Raw genomic sequence first — 10778 nt, forward strand, 5'->3', positions numbered from 1 at the left:
GCCTCGGGGAAGGGACCCCTACCCGGGCCGCGCGGAGCCCCGTCCCGGGCCTCTTCGCTCCCCCACCGCGCCCCCTCCTGGACCCCTCCCTCTTCCCGTTTCCAGTGGCTTCTTTCTTGATTCGTCCCTCTTCCTAGCTTTTCTTCAGGTCGCTCCAGCCCCTAACCCTTCTCCCCGAATTGCTTCCTGTTTATTTTCCCTGCTCCCGGAGTCTCCCAATTCCCAAACTCCTCCGTGCCGAGTGCTCCCCTGTTACCCAATAATTTCTTCCCAAAATTCCCCCTAAGTCCCCTCCCCCAGCCTGTGGGCCTTCCTCTTCCCCCGCGCTCCTCCCTTCCTGGTCACCTGGCCTTAAAAAATAGCTGCCCCTTCCTCTGGTTCCTTGCCCTCCGACGCCTCCAAGACCTCATTCGCGCGGTCGGCCCTCTCACCTTCGACTTGGGAAGTGCAGGCCCCATCTGCCCAAGTCCCCAGGAAGGGTGCAGATACAGTCCAAGTGTGTGTGTGTGGGGTGGGGGGGGGTGGGTATTGTGGGGAGGGGTGGGCCTAGCCCAGGAAACAGTCTTATCCTGGATACAAGTGCCGTTTCCAGAATGTTATCTCAATCCCAGGCCACCGCAAGCCCCGTTGACCTTGAGTCCGGAGAGGCCAGCTCTGGTGGTGCCTGGGGTGGCCAGGGGGCCAAGGAATTTGTGTTTCTGCCATTTTCTGTTGGGTTTGAAGGCTGGTCAGAGGCGCCCACAGTTCACTCAGCAAGATAAAAGTGTGGGTTTAGATAGGGTAGGCAGGATGCCTTCCAGTCAAAGTAACCCTGCCAAGAATCTGCCTGTGAAGTTAACAATTCTTTTGTCCATAGTCTAAACTCTCCTAATTGATCAGTTGAGTGTATCAAATGTTCCCAGGAGAAGCAGCCTTGGTTTCTATCCTTTTCCTTCTCAATGCATGCCTGGGTGCTCAAGCTCTCAGTCCAGTCATTTCCTACTCTTTGCGACCCCATGGACTGTAGCCAGCCAGGCTCCTCTCTCTGTGGGATTTCCCAGGCAAGAATATTGGAGTGGGTTGCCATTTCCCTCTCTAGGGGTTCCTGGACCAGGGACCAAACCCACATCTCTTGCATTGGCAGGGAGGTTCTTTACTGATGAGCCACCAGGGAAGCCCCACCTCCCCAACACACAGCCCAGATCAGGGCTTATGAATGAGAACAGTCTCAGCCTTAAGCAAACTTGTGAAGAAAGTGAAAAGTTCCTGCTTTCTCAACTCTTTCACCTGCCCCAGCCCTGCCCTTGTAGGCACCTCGGGTCATCCTGCCTCCGGAGGGGGTTCCAGAATGATCTCTCCTCCCCTCCTCTCTGTCCCCAGTCAAAATAGCTGTCATGTTAGAACATAATCTGACACTCCTTCATACCTGTCTGGGAAAGCTCCAGACACAAGGTGGGTGAACAGGACAGACAGGACCCTAGCCCTGAGGAGTGAATTTCTAATGCTTCCTCTGTAGAAATGTTAGTGTCTGGCTGGAGACGAGTTGGTGGTCACGGGAGATATTTTTAGGCAGGTGTCCTTAGGCCCCTCAGTATACAATATATAGTTGATGCCCTAGGAATTTGACTGGTCCCATGTGACCACCAGGGGAGATGGTCCCCTCTCCCTCCTCAACCCCAAGCTTGAGCACAGATATTCCCAGGGCTGGGTCACCAGGTTAAAACCGCCAGCAAGTGGCTTGACTGAACTTGACCCAGCAAGTGTTAAGGAGAAAGAGTGCTCTTTCCTGCCCTCTTCTGACAAAATAGAATAGCAATCTTTACAGTTATTTGCTAAAAAAAAATATATATATATATATATATTATCTTTAAAAAGAAATCATTTGGTGCAGTTTCTTTTTTCTGGAGTTACAGTAGCTAACAATATATTCAGGTAAAGATTATCTAATGGTTTTTTTTTTAGCTCTAACGGTCTGTTTTGGCTAACTTTTGTTCTGTTTCTCCTTTTTTTTTTTTCTTGGGTTTTTTTTTTTTTTTTTTCTTTTTTTTAATATATTTTATTTTATTTTAACTTTACAATATTGTATTGGTTTTGCCATATATCAAAATGAATCCACCACAGATACACATGTGTTCCCCATCCCCCTCCCTCCTCCCTCCGCATACCATCCCTCTGGGTCATCCCAACACACCAGCCCCAAGCATCCAGTATCGTGCATCGAACCTGGACTGGCAACTTGTTTCATATATTATATTATACTACATGTTTCAATGCCATTCTCCCAAATCATCCCACCCTCTCCCTCTCCCACAGAGTCCAAAAGACTGTTCTATACATCAGTGTCTCTTTTGCTGTCTCGTATACAGTGTTATTGTTACCATCTTTCTAAATTCCATATATATACATTAGTATACTATATTGCTGTTTTCCTTTCTGGCTTACTCCACTCTGTATAATAGGCTCCAGTTTCATCCAGCTCATTAGAACTGATTCAAATGTATTCTTTCTAATGGCTGAGTAATACTCCATTGTGTATATGTACCACAGCTTTCTTATCCATTCATCTGTTGATGGCCATCTAGGTTGCTTCCATGTCCTGACTATTATAGACAGTGCTGCAATGAACATTGGGGTACACGTGTCTCTTTCAATTCTGGTTTCCTCAGTGAGTATGCCCAGCAGTGGGATTGCTGGATCATAAGGCAGTTCTATTTCCAGTTTTTTAAGGAATCTCCACACTGTTCTCCATAGTGGCTGTACTAGTTTGCATTCCCACCAACAGTGTAAGAGGGTTCCGTTTTCTCCACACCCTCTCCAGCATTTATTGCTTGTAGACTTTTGGATCGCAGCCATTCTGACTGGCGTGAAATGGTACCTCATAGTGGTTTTGATTTGCATTTCTCTGATAATGAGTGATGTTGAGCATCTTTTCATGTGTTTGTTAGCCATCTGTATGTCTTCTTTGGAGAAATGTCTATTTAGTTCTTTGGCCCATTTTTTGATTGGGTCATTTATTTTTCTGGAATTGAGCTGTAGGAGTTGCTTGTATATTTTTGAGATTAGTTGTTTGTCCGTTGCTTCATTTGCTATTATTTTCTCCCATTCTGAAGGCTGTCTTTTCACCTTGCTTATAGTTTCCTTTGTTGTGCAGAAGCTTTTAAGTTTAATTAGGTCCCATTTGTTTATTTTTGCTTTTATTTCCAGTATTCTGGGAGGTGGGTCATAGAGGATCCTACTGTGACGTATGTCGGAGAGTGTTTTGCCTATGTTCTCCTCTAGGAGTTTTATAGTTTCTGGTCTTACATTTAGATCTTTAATCCATTTTGAGTTTATTTTTGTGTATGGTGTTAGAAAGTGTTCTAGTTTCATTTTTTTACAAGTGGTTGACCAGTTTTCCCAGCACCACTTGTTAAAGAGATAGTCTTTAATCCATTATATATTCTTGCCTCCTTTGTCAAAGATAAGGTGTCCATATGTGTGTGGATTTATCTCTGGGCTTTCTATTTTGTTCCATGGGTTGTTCTTTTTTTGTTTAAGTCAAGCTTAAAGCTTTAGGAGACTATAAGTGAATTTTAGGGTTAGATGAGACCCCATCACAGGCTTGTGAGACGATCATAGTGTGGTTAAGGGTCAGAGGGTTTTCCCAGAACAAGGAACTGTGGGCAGGGCTTAAGGAGGTTTTTTTTTTAAGATGTATTCACTTGTTATTTATTTATTTTTATTTTGGGCTGCACTGTGTCTTCGCTGCTGCTGGCGGGCTTTCTCTAGCTTCGGCAGGTGGGCCTGTTCTTTGCTGCAGTGCTCGGGCTGCTCATGGCCGTGGCTTCTCTTGTGGAGCTCTGGCCCTAGGTGCTCGTGGGGCGCCGGCCCTAGGTGCTCGTGGGGCGCCGGCCCTAGGTGCACGTACTTCAGTAGCTGTGGCACTTGGCTCAGTAGTTGCGGCTCTTGGGCTCTTAGGTGCATGGGCTCAACAGTTGTGACGCTATGGGTTTAGTTGCTCCACGTATGGGATCTTCTTGGACCAGGGATTGAACCTGTGTCCCCTGCATTGGCAGGCAAATTCTTAACCACTAGACCACCAGGGAAGTCCAGGTTTAAGGAGTTTGCTGAGATATTTTAGTAAGTATCAATGAGTAGTCACTCTGTGCAGAGCCCTTTAGGGACTCTCAGAGATAGAAACACAGAACCCTGGCCTTGAAGGAGCTCACAGTCTCCTACAGAGATGATTGTTCACCCAACAATAATAGTACCATATAGACCGTGATAAGATACAGTCACTCCATATGGCCCGTGCGTTTGGAATGACTGTGGGAGGTGCCACTTCCATGAAGGTTGTGGCCCCCACAGCTAACTCTGAAAGAAGACTGCCCAGGCCGCCAGGGCAAGGGGCAGTATCTCTGATTCAGTGTCATTTCTTCCTCCTCTTGTCATAATGGCCTGCTAAACCTTCGTTCTGCATTTGTCTCCTACACACCCACCAGATGACTCTTCAGGAGCTCAGAAGATGTCACTGACCTGCACCCAACTACCTGCAAAGGAAAAAAAAGGGACTTCTTGGTTTTAAGTCCAATGCCCCACACACTCATCTATCCATCCCTGTGCTGGACACACTTTGCAAAGATCCTTCTGCAGGAAACATCTCTCCTGCGTCCCTTATTGTTGAAATCAGACCCAGCTCTTCGGGTTTTAGTTCCCGCATGACCTCAGCTTAGCCTCTTCATTTCACTTGTTGGAACTGATCCTTCTTCGCCCAAAGGTCACTGTCCACCTCTCCTGTGTTCTCACACTACTACTACTGCTTTTCTTTTATTTGACTGCCCTGGGTCTTAGCTGCCACATGCAGGATCTTTGATTTTCATTGTTGCCTGTGGCATCTTCTATTTGTGACATGAGGCATCTAGTTCTGGTCCAGGGATCAAACCCAGGCCCCATGCATTAGGAACATGGAGTCTTAGCTACTGTACCAGCCACTATCTCACACTTTGCTGTAGTTGAGTGCATTTTCAGTGCATTTTATATTCTCTTCAGTGCATTTTATATTCTCTTCTCCTCCATGGCACATTTCTGGAGGACTGGCTCTTAGACATCCTTGTGTGGCTCATAGCATCAGGCATGGTTTTCGTACACGGTGGGCATCAATAGATACCTGCTGAGGGAGTTATGGAAGAAGAAGACACCCCGTCCTGTGGTGCAGTAAATCATGAAGTTAGAGAGAGGTGCGTCCAGGGACCCCGGAGACAGCTTTGTGGAGGTGGTAGCTTTGAGCTGGACCTCACTGGGGACTGCTAGGACCTAAACAGGTGTAGGGGGATATATAATGTCTCCGAGGCAGAGGAGCGGCTAGAGGAAAGACCATAAGGTAGGGATGTGGGTAGGGACTACTGGAATATGCATTTTTTCCCCTGGGAACATTTACTCTGCCAAGAAAAGAGAAGAAATGCTCTTTTTGGAGAAGTTTTCAGAGGTAGTGGTTGTTACCAGTTCAAGGTTAGTTCCAGCTGGGGCGTGGGAATGGAGAGGTTGCTTTAGGAGAACGGGAAGGTTCGAGGGCTGCTCATGGAAGATCAGAATTCCTTGGGGTGATCAAAGGAGCTGGAAGTGTGGACAGGAGCAGAACTGAGAGAAGATGGGGTGCACACCCTGCACTGTTAACAAAAGATGGCACACGTTATAAGGTGGGCCTCCCAGGTGGCACAGGGGTAAAGAACCTGCCTGCCAGTGTGGGAGACCTGGCTTCAGTCCTGGGTCGGGAAGATACCCTGGAGAAGGAAATAGCAACCCACTCCAGTATGCTTGCCTAGGAAATACCATGGACAGAGGAGCCTGTCAGGCTATAGTCCATGGGTCAGCAGAGTCGGACATGACTTAAACCACCACCATAAGTTAGGTACTTTTTGGTGGGTGCAAGCCACATGGCACGTGGGATCCTAGTTCCTGATCAGGGATCCAGCTGGTGCCCCCTGCATTGGGAGCACAGAGTCTTAACCACTGGACCCCCAGGGAAATCCCACTTGCTTCATATTCTAACATTACCCACCTAGCAACTGAGTTGTGGTGGCCTTCAACCCAAATTTTCAGACTCTCAAAGTGAAACGGACCTGAATGCTTTGTCTCTGCCACATTTTCCATTTAAATTTTGTTTTTTGGGGGGTGCTTTCCTGTTTTCCTCTACATCTATTGTAGCATAACCACGTTGTACAGAAATGATCTGTTTCTGTGCCTGTTTTCCCCACCAACAGTCTTAGCCACTCTGGGATGGGGGACAATCATGACATGTTTCAGGACCACAACATCTCAAGGAGGGAGGGGGTGTCTGGGGAGAGGACACAGTAGATTATTGGCAGATATGAAGACAATGTGGAGATGTCCTGGAGAAAATGTGTTATTAATTCAGTTTGAGAACCCAGGATCCCAAGTGCCTCCTCCAGGGCCCAGCAGCCATCCAACACTTAGCAGATGGTAGAATGTCATAGTGGCAGCCACTTAGGTTGTCTGCTTTCTCCACAGCGGGAGCCCAGCATTGACCTGCTGGAGGCCTTCGTGGAACACTGGAAGGGCATCACGAACTACTACATCGAAAGCACAGGTGGGGCCTGGTCTCCTTCCCTGCGGGGATCCCTGGAGGGTTTGGGGAGCGAGGGGTGGGTGGGGGTCACCCCACAGCTCAGAGATGCAGGTGTCCTGGGGAAGGTGACATCCACTGCCCACTTCAGAGTGGGGGCTGCCCCACCCTGACCTTCCAGGAAGGGATCTGTGTGAGTAGGAGTAGGGGCAAGGAGGCTGGGTCTCACTGGCCTGACTCTGCATCCCAGATGTTGAACTCCACTTGCCCTTAGCTGGGCAGAGTGTCCAGGCCTTCAGTCCCCAGGTACCTGTGCCCAGGGCTTACTGACTAAAGAAAAGAAGTGGAATAAATTCCTCTTTTCCTTGAGCCAACTTAGAGGGTATTTCCCTTGCAGATACCTGGCACAGGAGGAGAAAAAACCAAGGCACATAGTGTGCCCGGTCCTTCTCCCTCAGCTGACACTCTAGCTCTGGTTCATCTGGGCCCATCAGGATCCCTCACTGAGGGGGCAGCGTCTCATTGGCTGCTTGGTAATCAGTATGCTGGGCTTGGTGGAGATGCACTGGTTGCTAGGTAACCCCTGCATTCCTAGCCTTCCACCTCCTAGAGCTCAGACTGGGGATTGACTCCAGTCTTGTTTGTTGTTCAGTTGCTCAGTCCTGTCCTGTCTGACTCCTTGTGACCCCATGGACTGTAGCCTGCCAGGCTCCTCTAGAGTTTGCCAAATTCATGTCCATTGAGTCAGTGATGCTGTTTAACCATCTCATCTACTATTGCCCCTGCCATATGCCTACACCTTTCCTAAAGGCTTTACTTGCAGCCTGAGCCAGCCCAAAAAATTAAAAGTGGCCTTAGGACACTCTGAGGGACCCTCTGAGTGTTCTGTTAGACCAAGGTCCCCAGTCTTGGCACTGGTGACATCTGGACTGGATCGTTCTTTGTTGTTGGGGGTTGGAGGGTATACTGTATGTTTAGCAGCAACTCTGACCTCTACCCACTAGATGCCAGTAGCACCCCCTCCCCATTGTGATAAGCATAAATGTCTCTCCAAACATTGCCAGATATCCTGGGGAGCAGGGGCGAAATTGCCCCCAGTTAAGAATAATTGCTTTAGGTGGTGCAGTGGTTAAGAGTCCTTGCTTCCATAGCAGGGAGCAGGGGAGATAAGATCCTCATGCTGCACAGCAGCAAAAAATAAAATCCTCATCCATACCAATAGGTCATTTTATGGGATTAATATAAATGTAAAATATATAATATTTTATATAACCTAAAATAACAAGAAATATTTTTAAAAATGAATGCTTTAGACTAACAATCTCTTTTTTTAAATTGAGATACAATTGACATAACATTATGTTAGTTTCAGGTGTACAATATACTGATTCAATTCATGGATATGTTGTGAAATGATCATCACAATAAGGTCTGGTTAACATCTGTCACCACCCATAGCTACAATTTTTATTTTCCTGTGATGAGAAATTATAAGAGCTTCTCTGTTAGCAACTTTCAGATATACAATATTATCAACTCTAGTCTCCATGCTGTACATTACATTAATCCCCAGGACTCATTTTACATCTTAAATTTTGCACCTTTTAGACTGAAGATCTCTTCTCATGAAGTCACAAGCAGAAAACTAGGGAAAGTTCTAGAACTGCCTCAGGTCCACTTGGGGCTTCCCCTGGCCCAATCCATTAACTACCAGATGGTCCCTGGACCAGAGGTGCAGGGATGGGTGAGATGAGCTGCCTTGCTCAAGAGCCTGTGCTTTCAAGAAAAGCTAGGGGGTGCTGCAAGGCCAGTCCCAAAGTACCAGAACTTTCTTTATAAAAATCCACTCTGTGAGACTGACTAAGAGAACTCCACTAACCAGCAGGACCTGGGCATCAGGCAGTGAGTTCGAGTCTGAACCCATGGTCATAAGTGGATTTTTTTTTCAGCTTTTTTTTTTTTTTTTTTTAAAGAAAATAGAGTACTGCCTTCCATGAGTATAAAAGAGACATAAATAGACCCCTGGAAGTTATCTGTTAGGAAGCTGAAGACAGCTTCTAAGTTATAACAGAGACCCCTGAGCCCATAGCTTCTCACCCAGGCCCAGAGCTGACCGGCAGCCCACCAACTGTCCTTCCCCAGGGTTCAGAGAAAAAAAATGCTGCTTGCTTTTCTCTAATAAAGTGCTGGGACCTGTACACGTGCCCTGTCAGATAGCTATATCCTGAGCTTCATCTAAAAGGTCTTTCGTCTTTTTAGCTAGCACGTGCTAAATCAGTTCAGTCATGTCTGACTCGTTTGCAACCCCATGGACTATAGCCAGCCAAGCTACTCTGTGCATGGGATTTTTCAGGCAAGAATAGTGGAGTGGGTTGCTATGCCCTCCTCCAGGGGATCTTCCCCACCCAGGGATCCAACCTATGTCTCAGTCTCCTGCATTGGCAGGCAGGTTCTTTACCACTAGCACCACCTGGGAAGGGTTAGCTAGAGAGGTATCAACTGTAAACTTCCCTTTGCTCTAGTCTTTGAAGAAAACTGTTAACCTGGCCTTCTCCAGGTTGTTCTCTGTCTACCCCCCCCACCTCCCCTAGACCCTGTGGCTTGACCCTTTAAGCCACATTGTTCCTGGACTTCACCCCATTTACCTTGTTTCCTGGATCTCTGTTAGATGAAAACACCCCCGCAAAGAAAACAGATATTCCCTGGCGGCTGAAGCAGATGCTGGATATCTTGGTGTACGAGGAGAAGCAGCAGGCAGCGGCTGGTGAGACCGGGCCGTGCCTGGAGTACCTGCTGCAGCACAAGATCCTGGAGACCCTGTGCACGCTGGGCAAGGCTGAGGTGGGCCGGACCTCGGGTGCCTTTGGAACCTTCCACCTGAGCCAGGGCCCCGGGGATCCAGGTCTTTCTACCTGTGCTCCTCCTAGTGCCCACGCTGGGGGCGGGGGGTGGGGGGTGGGATTAGGGTAGGGGTGGGGTGCAGTGTGAGCTCGTGAGCAGTGTGGGGATGGGATCACTTGGGATGGCTCAAAACAGCCACCACCTTCCCCAGGCTTCAGGCCCTCACTGCTTTGCTTTGGTGGCGTGTTCTCGCTGTGTTTGGGTTGAGGACATGTTCCCTTTCGTTCAGTCCGCATTCGTTCATCAGTGATGTACTGAGGACCAACCATGTACCGGCCGTGGCCTAGGCGCTGGGGACCCGACAGTGATTGAAACAGGCGAAAATTCTAGTCAGGCGCATCAAAGGAGCCCACGGATAGTATGTTCAATAACGATAAGGTTAGGGACAAAAATTAAGCGAAAAGGGGGCTGGGCAGCAGCAGGAGGCCAGTTTCCTGGAGTGAAACGAGGAGGCGCTGGTGGGTGAAGAAGGCACCAGCCCTCCCAAGCAGTGAGGGGAGGAGTGGTCCAGGCGGGGGCATTGCCTCGCCGACTGACTGACAGGCGCTCTGTCCCCGCCCCTCAGTACCCACCCGGCATGCGGCAGCAGGTGCTCCAGTTCTTCAGCAAGGTTCTGGCCCAAGTGCAACACCCGCTCCTGCATTACCTCAACGTCCACAGACCCGTGCAGGTGAGGGGCTCAGAAGCTAAGGGGTGTCCGGAGGTGAGGCCTGTGCTTTCAAGCAAAGCTGGTGGGGGTTGGGGTGGGGTTGCTCCAAGGCCAGGCCCAAAGCACCAAAACTTTCTTGACAAAACACTCCACTTTCTGAGACTCTAAAAGAGCGCCCCCCGCCCCAGCTTCTCCATCAGGCCCTGGGCACCGGACCGCAGGACTTGAGTTTGAACCCATGGTCGTGCACAGATTCTGTTCCCTGCTGCCCCATTCTTCCATCTCTTCCTCGCCACCCCATCCCCCTCTTGTCTCTGTCCTGCTCCCCTTCTAGAAACTTCTCCGACTTGGTGGGACAGTTCCTGGATCCCTCACAGAAAAGGAGGAGGTGCAGTTCACCACTGTCCTCTGCTCCAAGATCCAGCAGGACCCAGCCCTGCTCACCTACATCCTAGAAGTGAGCACCTCTGGGGAGCAGGAGGGGGAGGGCCCAGACCCCAGGGCAAGCCCCCTGTGGCCCTGCTGAGGGGGCAGAAAGATGGAACAGGTACTGGGGAGGCACTTGGCAGGCTCCCCTCCAGCTCTACACTGAGGCCCCCTTTGGACTCCCAAGGGGCTGTCATGGAGAATGGTCTGCACTGCGGCCTGGCCTTACCTATCCTCCCTTGCAGGGTAAAAAGACTATTG

General features: G+C 49.0%; 1 protein-coding gene across 1 annotated transcript in view; it reads left to right on the forward strand.

Annotated features, from left to right (window-relative positions):
- The first annotated feature begins 5803 nt into the window (after positions 1-5803).
- Positions 5804-10778, forward strand: part of FAM160B2 (family with sequence similarity 160, member B2) — an 11495-nt gene continuing 6520 nt past the window's right edge. The window contains exons 1-5 of the mRNA XM_010845493.1: positions 5804-6565; positions 9210-9382; positions 10008-10112; positions 10426-10548; positions 10763-10777. Of these exons, the coding sequence (XP_010843795.1) occupies positions 6436-6565; positions 9210-9382; positions 10008-10112; positions 10426-10548; positions 10763-10777 (546 nt within the window). The 5' untranslated portion in view covers positions 5804-6435. The remainder of the gene's footprint in view (positions 6566-9209; positions 9383-10007; positions 10113-10425; positions 10549-10762; position 10778) is intronic.

The sequence above is a fragment of the Bison bison genome, unplaced genomic scaffold, assembly GCF_000754665.1.
Source record: "Bison bison bison isolate TAMUID 2011002044 unplaced genomic scaffold, Bison_UMD1.0 scf7180017864217, whole genome shotgun sequence".
Taxonomy (NCBI): Eukaryota; Metazoa; Chordata; class Mammalia; order Artiodactyla; family Bovidae; genus Bison; species Bison bison.